We start from the raw sequence: 19,464 nt of genomic DNA, 5'->3' as shown, positions 1-19,464 counted from the left end.
AACTAAAGAGTAAGAAGCAGCCGGGCACGGTGGCTCATGCTCATAATCCCAGTACTTTGGGAGGCTGAGGCCGGTGGATCACCTGAGGTCAGGAGTTCGAGACCAGCCCGGCCAACATGGTGAAACCCCATCTCTACTAAAAATTAAAAAAAAAAAAAATTTAGCCAGATGCAGTGGCGCATACCTGTAGCCCCAGTTACTCGGCAGGCTGAGGCTGGAGAATCGCTTGAACCTGGGAGGTGGAGGTTACAGTGAGCCAAGATCACGCCACTGCACTCCAGCCTGGGCGACAGAGCGAGTCTCTGTCTCAAAAAAAAAAAAAAAAAAAGTAAGCAGCACATGTTGGAGCAAGAACTAACAAAGAAATACATTTATGACAACACTCCGCAGAGACACCAGAAAAGGAAGGGAGATTCAACCATCAACCCCTGGGATCTTTGGAGCCAGCTAATTGCATTTAGCCTTTTCTCCAGCTGCGTGAGAAAATTAGCTAGGTTCACAATTGCCCATAGCCACCAATCTTTTCTTTGAATGAATCTCATGAAATAGCCCAATATGTAAAACGTGATAACCAAAACATGATACCCAAAAGCATTTTATTATAGTTTAGTCTCAAAAAAATAAAAATAAAAACATTATCCAGTGGTTATGAGGAGTCAAGGAAAACCTGTCCCAGTAATGCCAACTTGGAGGTGAAGGGCTGACTGGGGCAGCTGAGAAGCGGGACCTTCTGTTTGGCAGGCTTCCTCTCCCTTGCCTGGTCATGGTTTTCAGGTGAGAGGAGTGTTCCTGGCCTTGTTGGGGGTTCCCATGGCCCCGAACTCATAGTCTTCTTCTGAAATTTCGACCTGTTGCGTTTGAGAGAGTAGAATTCCCTCATCAAGTCCTCCACCTCCCACTGCTCTTCCTTCAGCCTCTGGCAGCAGTGCAGGGCGGCAGGGTCGATGGGGTGAGCTTCTGTGTTGAAGATGTATCCCCCAGCCCCCAGGATGCACTCCCCATAGGGGGTGATCACTGTGTCAAAGGTGGAGCCGTTATTGTGGATGAAGTTGGTTGGGTCAAACAGGAGGTAGAGGTATTTCACAGTCTCGGCCAGGAAGAATGACTCCATGCGGTTGTCCAGCTTGTGGTCTCGCAGATCTTTGATCTGACACGTGGGAGAAGGAAGCAAGTGGAATACCATCACAATTTGATAGTGAGGGTCAGGCAATTCCTTAAGAACTCCTGTTCTGCCACAAAGCAGCTGAGGGCCTGGGAGCAGATCACTGAACTTTTCAGAACTTCACTCTTTCCCAAGCCACCGTCATCTCACCTGGATTGTCACATCAGCTTCCAAATGGGCTTCCAGCCTCCATCCTTAGCTCTGTAGTTTATATATACACACTATTTTAAAAATAGGGACAGAGTCTCACACCATGTTGCCCAGGCTGGTATCAAATCCCTGGGTTCAAGCAACTCCTCCTACCTTGGCCTCCCAAAGTACCAGGATGACAGGCGTGAGACACACGCCCAGCCCCTACAGTATATGTATAGCATAAATCTTCCCGTCAATTCTCTACTCAAAACTTTCTGTGAACCCTCCATTTCATGCAGGATAAAAATGGAAGTCATGACCTGGCCCCTGCTCCCTCCCTGCCCTCACCTCTTACCACTCTAAGAGCTCCAGCTGCTGACTTTCTATCCTGAGCTAGCACAGCACCCTCCTGCCTCGGGCTCTTTGCATCTGTGGTTCTTTCGGCCTGGAGCACTCTGCCTCCAGTTTTCCCCATAGCTTGTTCCCTCCCTTCCTTCAGGTCTCTGCTCAAATGCTTCCTCACCAGAAATGTCTCCGCTAACCTTCCTCTATGACATGACAATCTCCTATCCCCTTTATCCCACCTTTTTGTGATTACAAACATAGAGCTAATCGTCTCTTTTAATGATGGCATAGTACTCCATAGTGAAAATGGATCACCATTTACCTAGCTAATCCTCCCTGGAAGGGCACTCAGATGATTACCAAGTTTTTTATTTTTTTATTTTTTTTCAGGTGGAGTTTCACTCTGTCGCCCAGGCTGGAGTGCAATGACGCAGTCTCAGCTCACTGTAACATCCGCCCCCCGGGTTCAAGCAATTCTCCTGTCTCAGCCTCCAGAGTAGCTGGGACTACAAACACATGCCACCACACCTGGTTAATTTTTTTTTTGTATTTTTAGTAGAGACGCGGTTTCACCATGTTGGCCAGGTTGGTCTTGAACTCCTGACCTTGTGATCCACCCGCCTTGGCCTCCGAAAGCACTGGGATTACAGGCCTGAGCCGCTGCGCCTGGCCAATTACCAAGTTATTGTAAGCAAGTAGGGGTCTTTTTTTCTCCACTCAGACCCAAAGTATCGAAACTTACTAGGTTCAACTGCTGTTGATGAAAACTATTGACATTGTTTTAGTAAGGAGTCTTAGAGAATTTCAACTGAGTTTTCAGGCATGGATGACTAAGATTACTTGCTACAAATATTTATTTTAGCTTCTCAGAATTAGTAATACTTCTAAACAAAACATTCTCAGTGGACTCTTACATTTAAAAATATGACTCAAATATGGTCTTGATGCATCAAGACTATTATTTCCTTGCCCTGTTTGACAAAGGTCAGATGCCTGTTCCCATCATTCACCATGGAAGACCTCCAAAGCGCTTCATGTTTATGGAAAGGAGCCCAGCATTCCTAGGAAGGCCGCAGTGGGCTTATCATTTTGGTTTTTCACATAATACAGAATATTAGAAGCCAAATCATATCAGGGGTTTATTTTTTCCCTTCCACATGTAGGTCTTCTCTCTTCCCTTACACATATCTACATTTTACTTAGAGAATATAATCACATTACAAAATTTTGCAAAATAAGTGTTTTGTTGTTGTTTTGAATTCCATACCCCAACACCAACTCTGTAGGCTTTTCGGAGAATTTTCTTCTAGGCTATTTTCTTCTACATCTGTATTTATATCTTGCCTGCCTGGGTCCCGTATGGATGTGACATGGCTCTCACCTTTGACCCTTTCAATCTATTTTCCACAGAGCAGCCAGAGCGATCTTTCTAAAGTACAAATCAGATCATGTCACTACTCTGCTGTAAATCCTACCAAGGCTTCACATTCTAAGTAGAAAAAAATCCAAACTCTTTCCTGTGGCTTACACAAAGGCCTATGTGATCTAGCCCCTGCCTACCTCTGGGACCTTATCTCTTCCCACATTTCTCCTTGTTTGCTCCACTCCAGCCACACTGGCCTTCTGTCTACCCGATATATATTCACGGTTTTTTCTCATTAAAATGTAAGCTCCATGAGAGCAGGGCCTCTGCTATAACCCTTGGGCCTAGAGAGTGCCTGGCATGTGAAAGACATTCAATAAATATCTGCGAGACTAAGTAGGACTGCTTTGTTAAGGAGTCCCAGGTTTGAATATAGGGCTATGGGACTCTGGATTCCCCTTAAAAATCTATTTTAGTGTCTCACAAAACTTTTTGCTAAACTCACCTTTTCAATGTCACCTACTCAAACAGATCAAGGATCTCTGCTGTGGGAGGAATGCCAAGGGCCTGGGTCAAGATCCCAAGGAACTAATCCTAGCTCTTCCTCTACTAGCTGTGAGATCTTTGGCAAGGCACTTAAGCTTCTCTGTTCTTTGGTCTTGCCATCTGTAAAATACGAGCATTATGTATATCTCCAAGCTCTCTTCTAGTGCTGATATGTCAGAACTCCCAAAGCTCTACCCTTAAAGAGGCTTTTTAGCAGCAAGAGGAGACTCTTCCCAGTCTTGGGGCCATGGAAACACTTACTGTTGCAAATCCGCACTCCACCTTGCTGATTTTTTCAATGGATTCCACAGCATCTCTTCCGAGTTCTAGAAGGGTGGGATCCCCCGTGGCACGGTAGAGGTACATTGCGCTTTCAATAAGTTCTGCAAAGTCCAAAGCAGACCCTCCTCACTCAGTGGCTGCACAGAGATGGCCTGGGGCCTCTTAGGGCAGTGAGGGACTACTCCCCTCCATATCTTGTCCATGAGGCCCCAACTAGTAGGAACACAGGATACCTCATCCAACGCTGAGTTTCAGAGCCAGTATACCCAAAGCTTGAAGCTCAGTGGAGACCAGCATTAAGGCTGACCAGTGACTCCCACCCCAAGAAGAGAAAGGTGGCCAGGTTCTGGGGTAGAGAAGGTGGCGGAGATTGTTGCCTATTTACCAATATCTGTTCCCCACTTCCTCCTTAGTAGCAGGATTCCTAACTTTAGCTAAGCACAGGCTGCCTGGCTGCCAACACTAACAACTATTCTAACAGCTAGGTAGGATTAAGGACACCATGGCGAGCCATATAAGCCCAGAACGTGAGAGAGAAATAAATTTCTATCCTAATTAAGCTACTATTTTTTTCCTGTCACTCAGAGTCTAACCTAATTCTAAAATGCAAAAGAAGAGTAAGGGGTCGGGTGCAGTGGCTCATGCCTGTAATCCCAGCACTTTGGGAGGCCGAGGCAGGGGGATCACAAGGTCAGGAGATTGAGACCATCCTGGCTAACATGGTGAAACTCCGTCTCTACTAAAAATACAAAAAATTAGCCGGGCATGGTGGCAGGCACCTGTGATCCCAGCTACTCGGGAGGCTGAAGCAGGAGAATGGTGTGAACCTGGGAGGCGGAGGTTGCAGTGAGCCGAGATCGCACCACTGCACTCCAGCCTGGGCAACAGAGCAAGACTCCATCTCAAAAAAAAAAAAAAAAGAAAAGAGTAAGAGCCTGGCATCATAAGGCTCTTTCTGAGATAGGATAGGTCAAAAGAAAAGGGTGAGATATCCAAGAGCAGACCAGGCATGGTAGCTCATGCCTGTAATCCCAGTGCTTTGGGAATCCAAGGTAAGAGGATAGTTTGAGCCCAGGAGTTTGAGACCAGCCTGGGCAACGTAGTGAGATCTTGTCTCTACAAAAGATAAAAATAATTAGCTGGGTGTGGCATGCACCTGTAGTCCTAGCTACTCAGGAGGCTGAGGCAGGAGGATCACTTGAGCCCAGGAGGTTGAGGCTGCAGTGAGCCATGATTAAGCCACTGCAGCATTCCCGCCTGGGTGACAAGAGTGAGACCTTATCTAAAAAAATAAAAATAAAAAAAATAAAATAAACCACCAAACCATCATTCTAACAAAGATATGGTCATCAGTTCACTGTGCCCGGAAGAAAGTGATGTTTTGTCTTGCCCAATTCTATGCCACAACTGGAATTTGATGTTAAGACACGAGCTCTATCTTAAGATGAATATTAGCCAACAGGAGTGGGTCCAGATGAGAATATTTATTCTAGAGAAAAGGAAATATTAAAAAAAATGTGTTTATTGCTTTCAAATACCTGAAGAACTGTTGTAGAGTTGACTTCAAGGGTGGCCTCAGCTCAATATGGTTTTCTACTTCATCCATCTTTTCTAAGAGAGAGAAGAATCCCTGTCCCCTTTCTGTCCCATCATCTCCCCAACCTTCTCCTGTCCTGTTTCCACCTGGGCTTGATCAGTGCTTCTCTCCCTTTTGGCTTATTGCTACAAATTCTAGTTCTTATTTTATTTAATTAATTATTTTTTGAGACAGAGTCTTGCTCTGTCACCCAGGCTGGAGTGCCATGGCGTGATCTCCGCTCACTGCAACTCCGCCTCCTGTGTTCAAGGGATTCTCATGCCTCAACCTCCCGAGTTGCTGGGATTACAGGCATGCACCACCAGGCCTGACTCATTTTTGTATTTTTAGTGGAGACAAGGTTTCGCCATGTTGGCCAGGCTGGTCTCAAACTCCTGACCTCAAGTCATCCGCCCGCCTTGGCTTCCTGAAGTGTTGAGATAACAGGCGTGAGTCACTGCACCCAACCTCTAGTTCTTATTTTAGAGAAAAGGTCTCTGCCTATCTCCCCAGTTCTCTCTTACTTCCTCCTCCTCTTCTCTCCTCACAGGCCTCTAGACAATTGCTAATCTAATTGCTCATATTCTAAGGCACAGACTAAGGTACACTCACTACCAGATGAACACATTCTGTGTGTTCAAAGACAGAAAAGACAGTGCTCTCATGGGAGGCCTCCTCTTCTGCTTCTTTTTTGTGCTGCTGCTGCTTCTTTTTTTTGAGAGCAAGTTTTGCTGTTACCCAGGCTGGAGTGCAATGGCACAATCTTGGCTCACTGCAACCTCAGCCTCCCAAGTTCAAGCAATTCTCCTGTCTCAGCCTCCTGAGTAGCTGGGACTACAGGCACGTGCCACCACGTCCAGCTAATTTTTGTATTTTTAGTAGAGACGGGGTTTCGTCATATTGGTGAGGCTGGTCTCGAACTCTCGACCTCAGTTGATCCACCCGCCTCGGCCTCCCAAAGTGCTGGGATTACAGGCGTGAGCCACCGCACCCGGCCCTCTTCTGTTTCTAGCAGCTGGTGGGGCCAGTGCCCTCATGACCAGCCACTGCGCTTCTCTCCTCACATGTGGGCCTCCTAAGCATGTTAGTTATTGCTTTACTTTCCTGTGCATCTGGCCAGCTCTGTCGAGCAGTGGTCCCCAACTGTTTTGGCATCAGGGACCAGTTTCGTGGAAGACAATTTTTCCATGAACTGGGGTTGTAGGGAATGGTTTTGGGATAATTCATGCACATTACATTTATTGTGTACTTTATTTATATTATTATTACATTGTAATATATAATAAAATAATTACACAATCCACCATAATGTAGAATCAGTGGGAGCCCTGAGCTTGTTTTCCTGCAACTAGACAGCCCCATCTGGGGGTCATGGGAGATAGTGAGAGATCATCAGGCATCAGCTTCTCATAAGGAGCACACAACCTAGATCCCTCACATACGCAGTTCACAATAGGGTTCGTGGTCCTATGAGCATCTAATGCTGCCATGGATCTGACAGGAGGCGGAGCTCAGGCAGCAATGTGAGCGATGAGGAGCGGCTGTAAATACAGATGAAGCTTCGCTTGCTCACATGCCGCTCACCTGCTGTGTGGCCTGGTTTCTAACAGGCCACGGACTCATACCAGTCCATAGCCTGGGGGTTGGGGATCCCTGCTCTAGAGGAAGGTGACAGCCCAAAGTTCAGATTTGGACTTACAGGGAGGTAAAAACCTGCAGAGGCCTTTAGGATAGGCTCTGTGCTCCAACACTGCTGATCAGAGACACATATGAGAGTATAGGGATGTGGCAAATCTAGTGAAAGAGTAATCCTTATCTCCTATTTGTCATTGTTTTGGGGTAGGAGGGATGACTGGATTAAGGCACTCCTGGATTCCTGACAGTGGTGCCTTACGTTTTTGTTTTTGAGACAGGGTCTCACTCCATCACCCAGGCTGGACTGCAGTGGCGCAATCATGGCTCACTGCAGTTACGACCTCCTGGGCTCAAGTGATCCTCCCACCCGAGCCTCCCAGGTAGCTGGGATGGGACTACAGGCATGCACCACCACTCTTGGCTAATTTATTCTTATTTCTCATAGAGACAAGGTCTCACTATGTTGCCCACGCTGATCTTGAATCCCTGGGCTTAAGTGATCCTCCTGCCTTATCTTCCCAGAGTGCTGGGATTACAGGCATGAGCTATTGCGTCTGGCCAGTAGTGTCTTACTTTCCATGAATGCATTCCTGCCGGCCTGTCCTGCAAATGGAACAGGTTGCTGCTGTTAAGTAGCAAGCTTCTTGTCACTTGTCACTCGTGGAAACTAAGCAAAAACTAGATAACTATTTGACAGGACCATATTAGGAAGATTCCAATTAGAACAACTCTCAAGTTCCCTCTAACCCTAAGATTGTGCAAGCCTATGTCTTACATTTAGTCCCAAACCCTGATCTTTATCTGTTGGTAACAAACACTAGATATGATACCTTCTCAGAGCTTCTTAGTTTTATTATTTATTTATTTATTTATTTTGAGATAGAGTTTTGCTCTTTTTTGCCCAGGCTGGAGTGCGATGGCATGATCTTGGCTCACCGCAACTTCCACCTCCTGGGTTCAAATGATTCTACTGTCTCAGCCTCCCAAGTAGCTGAGATTACAGGTGCACGCCACCATGCCCGGATAATTTTGTATTTTTAGTTGAGATGGGGTTTCATCATGTTGGCCAGACTGGTCTCAAACTCCTGACTTTAGGTGATCCACCCGCCTTGGCCTCCCAAAGTGCTGGGATTACAGGCGTGAGCCACCATGCCCGACTGAGTTTCTTGTTTTAAAAACATGCCATGAGAACGAATGCACGGGAAACATCAGTAACAGTGGCCTCTAAGGAGTCAAAAGTGACTAATTAGCTCTTTATTCCCTCTCCTGGAACCCTCTACACCTCCCACATAATCATTTGAGTTAGAAGAGGAAGGAAATGAGGTAGAAGAAGGCAGCATAAGCAGAAGCCACTAGGAAGGCCTGTCCCATGGCTGAAAGGCAATTCAGGTGGGAAAGTGGGAAGTGTCTAAGACAATGGCCTCATGGCCTATTTTGGGGTGGGGGATGACTATGCGTGCTGACTAAGCTTCCTTCCTTTGTCCCCCTTTTTCTTCCCCTCCTCACAATTTTCAGCTTCCCTGAAGTGAATCAGAGGACACCAGGGCTAGAAAGGAATGTAAGAGAATGTCTCAAATATAATCCTTTGCTTGATTCTGAGCTGCAAATGGGGAGGTGGAAGAGACTAGGTAATTCCTAAGGTCTGTGCCACAGTTCTAACATTCCATACACGTAAGCATAATTTATCTGACCCATGGACTTAGGAAGTTTGTCTACACTTCTGAACTCCTGATGGCAGGAGCTCAAAAGGAGTCAACCTTGGCCTTTTCCTTCTCACTCATTTCCTGATTTGAAAGAGCATACTGGGCCAGTCGCGGTGGCTCATGTCTGTAATCCCAGCACTTTGGGAGGCCAACGTGGGTGGATCACTTAAGGTTGGGAGTTCAAGACCAGCCTGACCAACATGGTGAAACCCCATCTTTACTAAAAATACAAAATGAGCTGGGCGTGGTGGCTCATGCCTGTAATCCCAGCTACTCAAGGAGGCTGAGGCAGGAGAATCGCTTGAACCCAGGAGGCAGAGGTTGCAGTGAGCCAAGATCACGCCATTGCACTCCAGCCGGGGCAACAAGAGCAAAACTCCATCTCAAAAAAATAAAAATAAAAAAGAAAGAGCTTGCAATTTAGTTAGGAGTCCTGGGTTCCAGGCCTGGCTCCTACACTTAAGAACCAGAGGCGAGCCATTTCATCCCACTAGGCCTCAGTTTCCATATCTGAAAACATGGGGATAATGAACTCCTAGGAAGAAAACCACCCAGAGTCACTGGAAGGAACAGATGGAAAAAAATGAACTTGTGGGCAGTTGTGAAGCATGGAGCCTTGTAGAGGGGATTTGGGGTTTCAGGAACCAGAGCCTGCGGGCAGATGACAAGCCAGAGAGGCTGCTCACCTGGCCGAAGTGGGTAGCCCTCTCGCTTCTCCACTGTGTATCCCTGAGGAATGTTGTAGAATTCCGGGAGCCCCCCAAACTGCTTCCATACGGTGTAGTAGTTGAGGAAGGTCCTCATGGCATTGTCAATGTCTCCAATGAGGCTCTGTGGGAGAAAGTGGCTGTTAGGCAGGTAGACAGCAGGCATAAAACCCTACAGACCTTAAGAAAAGACAAAGTACAATCTGTGGGGCCAAAAAGGCCTTGAATCAATCCCTGAGTCTGCCAGTTACTCAGTGTGGTGCTGAGCCAGGCACTGGACTCCTCTGAGCCTCATCTATAAGACATAACATACACCATCTATCTCATACATTGTTGGAAGGAACAGAGATTGTATGTTAAGTCCCTACATCTTCTGAGTCATTGTCAGCTACTAACAGTTTTGGAATTCAGCCAGCCAGTTCAAAAGTCTAAGAATAGAGAAAAGTTTGTGCTAAGTCTCACTCCCACCACCACACCCCCAAAAGACAACCATTTTTGTTTTTGTTTTTGAGACAGGGTCTTGCTCTGTCACCTAGATTGGAGTGCAGTGGCACAATCATGGTTCATTACAGCCTTCACCTCCTGGGCTCAAGAGATCCTCTCACCTCGGCTGGGCGTGGTGGCTCACGCCTGTAATCCCAGCACTTCGGGAGTCCGAGGCGGGTGGATCATGAGGTCAGGAGATCGAGATCATCCTGACTAACACGGTGAAACCCCATCTCTACTAAAAATACAAAAAAATTAGCTGGGCATGGTGGCGGGCGCCTGTAGTCCCAGCTACTCGGGAGGCTGAGGCAGGAGAATAGTGTGAACCCTGGGAGGCGGCACTTGCAGTGAGCTGAGATTGCGCCACTGCGTTCCAGCCTGGGCGACTGAGCAAGACTCCGTCAAAAAAAAAAAAAAAAAAAAAGAGATCCTCTCACCTCAGTCTCCCATGTAGTTGGGACCACAGGTGCACACCACAATTCCTGGCTAATTTTCTTATTTTATGTAGAGATGGGGGTCTCATTTTGTTGCCCAGGCTGATCTCAAACTCCTGGGCTCAAGTGATCCTCCTACCTCAGCCTCCCAAAGTGCTGAGATTACAACCACGACCCATCCTGCCTGGCTTCAGATAACCATTACAGATTTCTTGTATAATCTTCCAGAGTTTCTACATGCATGAGTATACGTTATTTTCCCCACACTAAAAAATAGCCTTTGGTTCCTTATTAATAGGGATATTAATTACCTCCATATTTTTAGATACAGAAATTTGGTTTTCAGATATTTTTATTTGAATTGGTTCCAACAACTAATGTGGCAATAAATAATTCTGCATATGTCACATCAAACAGATGTAAAGTGTTATGTGTAAGATACATTTTCAGAATTAGGATCACTGGGTCAAAGGATATATGCATTTATAATTTTACCTGCTATTGCTAAGTAGCCATTACTACTAATGTAATCTCACAGGGAAGCAGCTGACCTTGACGTCTCCACTGGACGTCTCATGGACAGAACAAACTTGTCATTTCCTAAAAAAATTCTTGGTTCCTTTACATTCCCACAAAGTTGCCTCCTTACTCTGGCCTTTTTCCCTTCTTGGTAAATGACACAATGTCTACCTGGTTATTCTGGATAGAAACCTGGTGGTCATTTTTTTTTTTTTTTTTTTTTTTTTTGAGACAGGGTCTCACTCTGTCACCCAGGCTGCAGACACATGATCATGGCTCACTGCAGACTTGATCTTCGCGGTTCAAGCAATCCTTCCACTGCAGTCTCCTGAGTAGCTGGGACTACAGGCATGTGCCACCATGCTCGGCTAATTTTTTATTTTTTGTACAGATGAGAGCTCACTATGTTGCCCAGGTGGGCCTACTTTTTCTTAAAACTTTTAAAAACGTAGATTATGAAAACATTTTGGTACATGCACTATTTTGGAACAGCAAAGTGGGGCAGATTAGATAGGCTCTAAGATCCTTCCGGCTACAACTCTACCAGACCATGTAATGAGAAAATAACGAGATGGCAGAGCGGCATGAGCTGCTTCCTGCCCTTCCTCAGGCCCACTGTCAAGAATGAGATTGGACAGAAACGCCCAGTGGAGAAACAGCTGTTGCCAATGGCCATTCCTGCCCAGACTGGAAATGCACTGTCGACTTTAAGTACCACAACGTTCCATGGCAAACTGGAAGCTCAGTTCCTGACACTTACTTTGGCAGAACTCTAAATCTATCTAATTCACTCTAGGTCTCTCTTCCATCCTCAACCTGTCCCTCCAAAAAAAAGTACTCAAGTAACTAACAAAGTACCATATTTGACTTATACATCAGAATGAGCTTGCTTTGCCAGACCCATAGAAAGATGATCACATTCTTTGATCATTCCTACCTGAAGACCAGGCCAGTAGGCCTCCAAGGACTGGAAGACTGGCATAGACACAGTCCCCTTGTACATCTGCACCCAAAGGTACCAGTCATCGAAGCGGGTATAGTTCCGGATGGCTTTGTTATACTCTGCAATGGGAGAGATGGGATAATGGACATATGAGTGATTAGGGAGACAAAAGGCAGGCCTGGACAACGGAAGGACTTACACTTTGGAAAGAGCACCAGGATGCAATGAGACAAGCAGGCTAGAAAAGAGCATGGATTCTGGAGTCAAACTTCCAGCTCAAATTCCAGCTCCAGCTCTACCACATTGCTAACCATGACCTGGGGTGGGTTTTTCCCTTTTAAGTCTCAGCCTTATGATCTACAAAATGAGGCCAGGCACGGTGGCTCAAACCTATAATCCCAGCATTTTAGGAGGCCGAGGCAGGCAGATCACCTGAGGTCGGGAGTTCAATATCAGCCTGACCAACATGGAGAAACCCTGTCTCTACTAAAAATACAAAATTAGCAGGGTGTGGTGGTGCATGCCTGTCATCTCAGCTACTTGGGAGGCTGAGGCAGGAGAATTGTTTGAACCTGGGAGGCGGAGGTTGCCGTGAACTGAGATCACGCCATTGCACTCCAGCCTGGGTAACAAGAGTGAAACTCCATCTTAAAAAAAAAAAAAGCGGCCGGGCGCGGTGGCTCAAGCCTGTAATCCCAGCACTCTGGGAGGCCGAGACGGGCGGATCATGAGGTCAGGAGATCGAGACCATCCTGGCTAACCCAGTGAAACCCCATCTCTACTAAAAAATACAAGAAAATTAGCCGGGCATGGTGGCGGGCGCCTGTAGTCCCAGCTACGCGGGAGGCTGAGGCAGGAGAATGGCGTGAACCCGGGAGGCGGAGCTTGCAGTGAGCTGAGATCCGGCCACCGCACTCCAGCCTGGGCTAGGCAGCGAGACTCCGTCTCAGAAAAAAAAAAAAAAAAGGGGGGGGGGGGGGGGGGGGTGGTAGTAATTGATATGGCTTGGCTGTGTCCCCACCTAAATCTCATCTTGAATTGTAGCTCCCATAATTCTCATGTGTTGTGGAAGGGACCTTGTGGGAGATAACTGAATCATGGGGGCCGTTTCCTCCATACTTTTCTCGTAGTAGTGAATAAGTCTCACGAGATCTGATGGTTTTATAAGGGGTTCCCCTTTCACTTGGCTCTCATTCTCTCTTGCCTGCCGCCATGTAAGATGTGCCTTTCACCTTCCGCCATGATTGTGAGGCCCCCCCAGCCATGTGGAACTGTGAGTCAATAAACCTCTTTTTCTTTATAAATTACCCAGTCTCGAGTATGTCTTTATCAGCAGCATGAAAATGGACTAAAACAGTAATGTTAAGTATCTGTGAGACTTTTCAGTCATTTATGGACACAACAAACATTCGCTGAGCACCTACCAGGTACCAGGCACCTATGAGTTTGTAAACAAGACAAAATCCAGCCCTTGGAGAACTTACATTCTAGTGGGAACTTGAATTTATCCCTTATATCTCTCCCCTAGATTGTAAATCCATGAGGCCTGGGACTTTGTTTTGTTTACTGCAGAATCCCCCACACTAGTACAATGAGCAATAAATATTTTCTGAATGAACAAAGTATCAAATATACATGCAAATAAATAAGATAATCTCAAACAGGAGTTGTAAGGATTATATGAAACAGTCCACGTTCAGAGCTTGGCACAATGCTTGGCACATCCATGGTATTCAATAAATATTTGTTGAAAAAATGAGTAGAGTAGTCCCCCCTTATTTGAGGAGAATATGTTCTAAGACCCTTAGTGGATGTCTGAAACCATGGCTAGTACTATATAAACTCTATATACAGTCATGTGCCATATAACAACATGTCGGTCAACACTGAACTGTAGAGATGGTGGTGGTCCTATAAGATTATAATAGAGGTGAAAAATCACCACAGCCTAAAGATATCACAGCTGTTGTAATTTTATAATGTAATGCATTACTCGCTTGTTTGTGGTGATATTGGTGTAAACAAACCTACTGTGCTGCCAGTCATAAAAGTATAACATACAATTATGTACAGTACACGATATTTGATAAATATTTACTCACTTATGTATCTACTATACTATTATCATTAGAGTACTCCTTCCACTTAGATAAAAAAGGTCAGCCGGGTGTGGTGGTTCACGCCTGTAATCCCAACACTTTGGGAGGCCGAGGCAAGTGGATCACCTGAGGTCAGGAGTTTGAGACCAGCCCGGCCAACATGGTGAAACCCCATCTCTACTAAAAATACCAAAAATTAGCCAAGAGTAGTGGTAGGCCCCTGTAATCCCAGCTGCTCAGGAGGCCGAGACAGGAGAATCACAGGAGAATTGAACCTGGGAGGTGGAGGTTGCAGTGAGCCGAGATAGCACCATTACACTACAGCATTGGCAACAGAAGCGAAACTTCATCTCAAAAAAAAAAAAAAAAAGTCAACTGTGAAACAGCTTCAGGCAGGTCCTTCGAGGAATTCCAGAAGGCATTGTCATCATCTGAGATAACAGCTCTGTGAGTGTTACTGCCCCTGAAGACCTTCTAGCAGGATAACATGGGGAAATGCAAGACAGTGATATTGATGATCCTGACCCTGTGTTGGCCTAGGCTAATGTGTGCTTGTAGCTTAGTTTTTAACAAAAAAGTATAAAAGGTAAAAACAAAATAAAAAAGTAAAAATAGAAAAAAGCTTAGAGAATAAGGATATAAAGAAAATATTTTTGTATAGCTGTACAATGCGTTTTAAGCTAAGCGTTATTACAAATGAGTCAAAAAGTTTTTAAAAAATTTAAAGTTTACAAAGTAAAAAAGTTACAGTAATCTAATGTTAATTTATTATTGGAGGACAGGCATGGTGGCTCACGCTTGTAATCCCAGCACATTGGGAGGCCGAGGCAGGTGATCACTTGAGGTCAGCAGTTCGTGACCAGCCTGGCCAACATGGTGAAACCCCATCCGTCTCTACTAAAAATACAAAAATTAGGCCAGGCACCATGGCTCATGCCTGTAATCCTAGCACTTTGGGAGGCTGAGGCGGGTGGACTGCCTGAGCTCAGGAGTTCAAGACCAGCCTCGGCAACACGGTGAAACCCTGTCTCTACTAAAATACAAAAAATTAGCTGGGCGTGGCAGCGTGCACTTGTAATCCTAGCTACTCGGGAGGCTGAGGCAGGAGAATTGCTAGAACCCAGGAGGCGGAGGTTGCAGTGAGCCGAGATCGCAGGACTGCACTCCAGCCTGGGCAACACAGTGAGACTCTGTCTCTAAAAGGAAAAAAAAAAATTAGGCAGGCGTGGTGGTGGGTGCCTGTAATCCCAGCTACTCAGCAGGCTGAGGCAGGAGAATCACCTGAACTGGGGAAGCAGAGGTTGCAGTAAACCAAGATCATGCCACTGCACTCCAGCCTGGGCAACAGAGCGAGACTCCATCTCAAAAAAAAAAAAAAAAAAAGAATTTATTATTGCAGAAAGAAAAAAAAAATTAAATAAATTTAGTGTAGCCTAAGTGTACAGTATTTATAAAGTTTACAACAGTGTAATGTCCTAGACCTTGACGTTCACTCACCACTCACCAACTCAACCAGAGCAACTTCCTGTCCTATAAACTTCATTCATGGTTAAGTGCCCTATACAGATGTACCATTTTTTATCTTTTATACTGTATTTGTACTGCACTTTTTCTATGTTTAGATACATAAATACTTACCATTCTATTACAATTGTCTATAGTATTCAGGAGAGTAACATGCTGTACAGGTTTGTAGACTACGAGCAATAGGCTACACCATATAGACTAGGTGTGTAGTTGGCTATACCATCTAGGTTTGCTTAAGTACACCCTATGATGTTTGCAAAATGATGAAATCACCTAACGATGCAATTCTCAGAATATATCCCTGTCATTAAGCAACGCGTGACTACTGTTTTCCTATACATACACATCTATGAGAAAGCTTACTTCATTAAATTTTTAAAAATTTTTACTTTTGAGACAGAGTCTTAGTCTGTCACCCAGGCTGAAGTGCAGTGGTATGATCATGGCTCACTGCACCCTCAACCTCCCAGGGTCAAGCAATCCTTCACTTCAGTCTCCCAAGTAGCTGGGACTACAGGCACGCACCACCATGTCCAGCTAATTTTTTAAAATTTTTTGTAGAGACAAGGTCTCACCATGTTTCCCAGGCTGATCTTGATCTTCTGGGGTCAAGCAAGTCTCTTGCCTCAGCCTCCCAAAGCGCTGGGATTAAAGACATGAGCCACTGTGCCCAGCCGAAAAAGTTTAATTTATAAATTAGGCATGAGAAGAGATTAACAATAACTAATAAAACAGAACGATGATAACAATATATTGTATAGATGTTATGTGAATTTGTCTCTTTGGTAAGAGACAGAAAAAAAAGAAATTATGTAAATTTGGTGTCTCAAAATATCTTTTTTTTTTTTTTTTTTTAAGAGAGGGGGTCTTGTTATATTGCCCAGGCTGGTCTCAAACTCCTGGCCTCAAGCAATCCTCACTTCCAAAGCACTGGGATTACAGGCATGAGCCACTGCACTCAGCCTCAAAATACCTTATCTGACTGTACTCACCTATTTTCAGACTGTAGTTGACCGTGGATAACTGAAACCATGGAAATCAAAGCTGTGGATAACAGGGGACTACTGTTGCTATAATAGTAATGGTAATTAGGTGCTCAACAATTCCTTAATATTGCTAGTGTCTAAGGGCCTGGAGGGTAAGATGTATTTATTCAACAGGCATTAATCTATTACCTACCACATGTAAAGCACTGTGAGAAACAAGATGAATAAGGCATGGATTCTGCATTCAATTAGTAGAGCTGTAACTGTTGATAAGAGCTAACTGCAAAACAGATGCTAAAGGTCCTAAATTTTGAAGAAGGATCAAGCTACTTCCTGGGCAAGGTGACATTTAAGTTAGGCTTTGAAGGGTGAAAAGAATTTGGACACAGGAAGACAGGAAAAAAGACATTCTAGGCAAAGAAGACGCCATGTGCAATGGCCAGGAGATAAGAAATACAGGGCTATATACACAGAATGCAGCATGCTTCAGTTGGCTTTTGCAAGAAGGCATGAAGTGGTGTAGTGGGCATGAAGTGGGCAGTGTTAAGTCCATAGTGACTCTGAATTCAGAACTGATTCTGCAGGCACTCAGGCTGGGCATGGTGGCTCACACCTGTAATCCCAGCAGTTTGGGAGGCCAAGGCAGGCAGATCACCTGAGGTCTGGAGTTTAAGACCAGCCTGGCCAACACAGTGAAATCCCATTTCTATAAAAATTCAAAAATTAGCTGGGTGTGATGGTGTGCGCCTGTAGTCCCAGCTACTAAGGAGGCTGAGGCACAAGAATCACTTGAACCTGGGAGGCAGAGGTTGCAGTGAGCCTAGATTGTGCCACTGCACTCCAGCCTGGGAGACACAGCAAGACTCTGTCTCAAAAAAAAAAAAAAAAATGTTTTTAAACAAATCACACATCAACAAGAAAAATCAGGGGAAAAGCTCCCTTACTCTGCCCTTTTTACCTAGGAACATGGCCATGAGCTTCTTATCCTGAAGCAGGATGGCTCCTTTCACCAAGTACTCAAAGTAGGAGTCCACGCCAGCCCCGATGCCTGCGTCCTGGGCCACCCACTTGCCAGTGAGCACATCAATGTGGTTGCCGACCTGAGAGAGAGAAAGACACATGGTCCCAAGGGGAAGGCTGATGGCCAAAGAAGGATCTACTCACCCCCAACCCTGACTACCCAGGAAGATGCAAGGTAGGCGCCCCAGTGCTTCTTGGGAGACACACAGACTGTGAAAGGGAAGGGCAAGGCTGGATCATGGCCAGCCTTCCTGTACATCCGCATAGTAGAGATGCATCTCATGCACATTTATGAAGACTTAATTACACACATTGAGCAAAAAATGAAAAAGAAAAATGATTTGGAGTGTTTATGTCCTGCCTAGAGTGAGTGTGAGATGGGAGATGAGAATTTGCTGTTCCCACAATCTGTCCGATTTCTCAGCACTCAGCATGTGATTCCAGTATCTGAAGACACAGGCATGCTTTACATATTTCCATAAATTAACTCAAGAAGAACATTCACCAGCAAGCTGACGGAGTGGTTCTAAGGAGAGAAACCGATAGCTGGAGACAGGGGCAAAAGGGGACTTCACCAATGTCACTGAGTACCTTTTTTTTTATATCCTTTGACTTTTTTTTTTTTTTTTAAATTGTTCAGTCTCTGTAGAGACTGTTAAAAATTGCCAATGCTGGCTGGCCAGGCACAGTGGCTCATGCCTATAATCCCAGCACTTTGGGAGGCTGAGGTGGGCGAATCACTTGAGGTCAGAAGTCCGAGACCAACTTGGCCAACATGGTAAAACCTCGTCTCTACTAAAAACACAAAAATTAGCCAGGCATGGTGGTGTGCGCCTGTAATCCCAGCTACTCAGCAGGCAGAGGCACGAGAATCACTTGAATCCAGGAGGGGGAGGTTGCAGTGAGCTGAGATCGTGCCACTGCACTCCAGCCTGGGCGACAGGGGGAGACTCTGTCAAAAAAATAAACAAAGATATGCATTTTTCTGTTTCATTTTATTTATTTTATTTTTTGTATTTTTAGGAGAGACGGGGTTTCTCTATGTTGGTCAGGCTGGTCTCAAACTCCCGACCTCAGGTGATCCGCCTGCCTCAGCCTCCCAAGGTGTTGGGATTACAGGCGTGAGCCACCACGCCCGGTCACAGATATGTATTTTTCATACAGCTTAGACCCTCATGGAAGCTGGTAACTTCATTTGGTACTCAAAGAAATAGCTAACTGTTCTGTGTTAGTTTGGGTTCCCCCAGAGGCACAACCTCATTCTGATCGAAAGTAGTTGATTTGGAAGGCGAGTCCCTGTAAACACCAGTAGAGGAGGAGTAAAGTGAGGCAGGGCAAGGGATGCAGCATTTAAGGGGTATGCCATCAGGCAGGTTTCCACCATGGGAACTGGAGTTCAATCCTGCTGGGGAGCTCAGGAATTCAGTGCAGAGCTCGAGCTTCGGAGTGATCCCACCAAAGGGGCAGGGAACTGGAAAGTTTATCCACCAACTCCCATTGGTATCAGTTACTGGCTTGAGAGCTACTCACGGGTAGCATTAAATCCTAGTACCCTCAGCCAAAGGCAAGCAGAGTGGCTCCAGGCACCAGAGGAGACCCCTAGGCAAAGAGGCGCAGGTGATGGCAGTTGGAAGACTGGCCAGTGTGCATGGAAATGGTAAGAGTTGAGAGGATATGGGCACAGCACCAACACAGTCTACTACGGTCCCATTGCTGGAGCAAAACCTGCCTGAGATGGACTAAGGGATTCACTACAGGTCTCCAGGGGGGCACCTTTTTTTTTTTTTTGAGACGGAGTTTTGCTCTTGTTGCCCAGGCTGGAAGGCAATGGCGTGATCTCGGCTCATCGCAACCTCTGCCTCCTGGGTTCAAGCAATTCTCCTGCCTCTACTTCCCAAGTAGCTGGGATTACAGGCATGCACCACCACACCCGGCTAATTTTGTATTTTTTTAGTAGCGATTGGGTTTCTCCATGTTGGTCAGGCTGCTCTGGAACTCC

The 19,464-nt window shown here is 45.6% G+C and overlaps 1 protein-coding gene and 1 non-coding gene across 3 annotated transcripts in view; both read right to left on the bottom strand.

The window, feature by feature from the left end:
• Window positions 1-578: 578 nt before the first annotated feature.
• Window positions 579-19,464, bottom strand: part of EDEM2 (ER degradation enhancing alpha-mannosidase like protein 2) — a 33,481-nt gene continuing 14,595 nt past the window's right edge. For both annotated transcript variants that reach the window (XM_025399383.1, XM_025399384.1), the window contains 5 exons: window positions 17,404-17,545; window positions 11,828-11,952; window positions 9,431-9,575; window positions 3,810-3,931; window positions 579-1,147 (listed from right to left, as the gene is read on the bottom strand). In XM_025399383.1, coding sequence (XP_025255168.1) covers window positions 647-1,147; window positions 3,810-3,931; window positions 9,431-9,575; window positions 11,828-11,952; window positions 17,404-17,545 — 1,035 coding nt within the window. In that variant the 3' untranslated portion in view covers window positions 579-646. The remainder of the gene's footprint in view (window positions 1,148-3,809; window positions 3,932-9,430; window positions 9,576-11,827; window positions 11,953-17,403; window positions 17,546-19,464) is intronic.
• On the bottom strand, window positions 2,353-2,424 carry LOC112633878. Its single transcript, XR_003121639.1, has one exon. It is a non-coding gene; the product is annotated as a small nucleolar RNA SNORD56 (small nucleolar RNA).

Source organism: Theropithecus gelada, chromosome 10 (genome assembly GCF_003255815.1).
Source record: "Theropithecus gelada isolate Dixy chromosome 10, Tgel_1.0, whole genome shotgun sequence".
Lineage (NCBI taxonomy): Eukaryota > Metazoa > Chordata > Mammalia > Primates > Cercopithecidae > Theropithecus > Theropithecus gelada.
The sequence above is the reverse complement of the archived record's forward strand: the minus strand, read 5'-3'. Positions and strand labels throughout refer to the sequence as shown.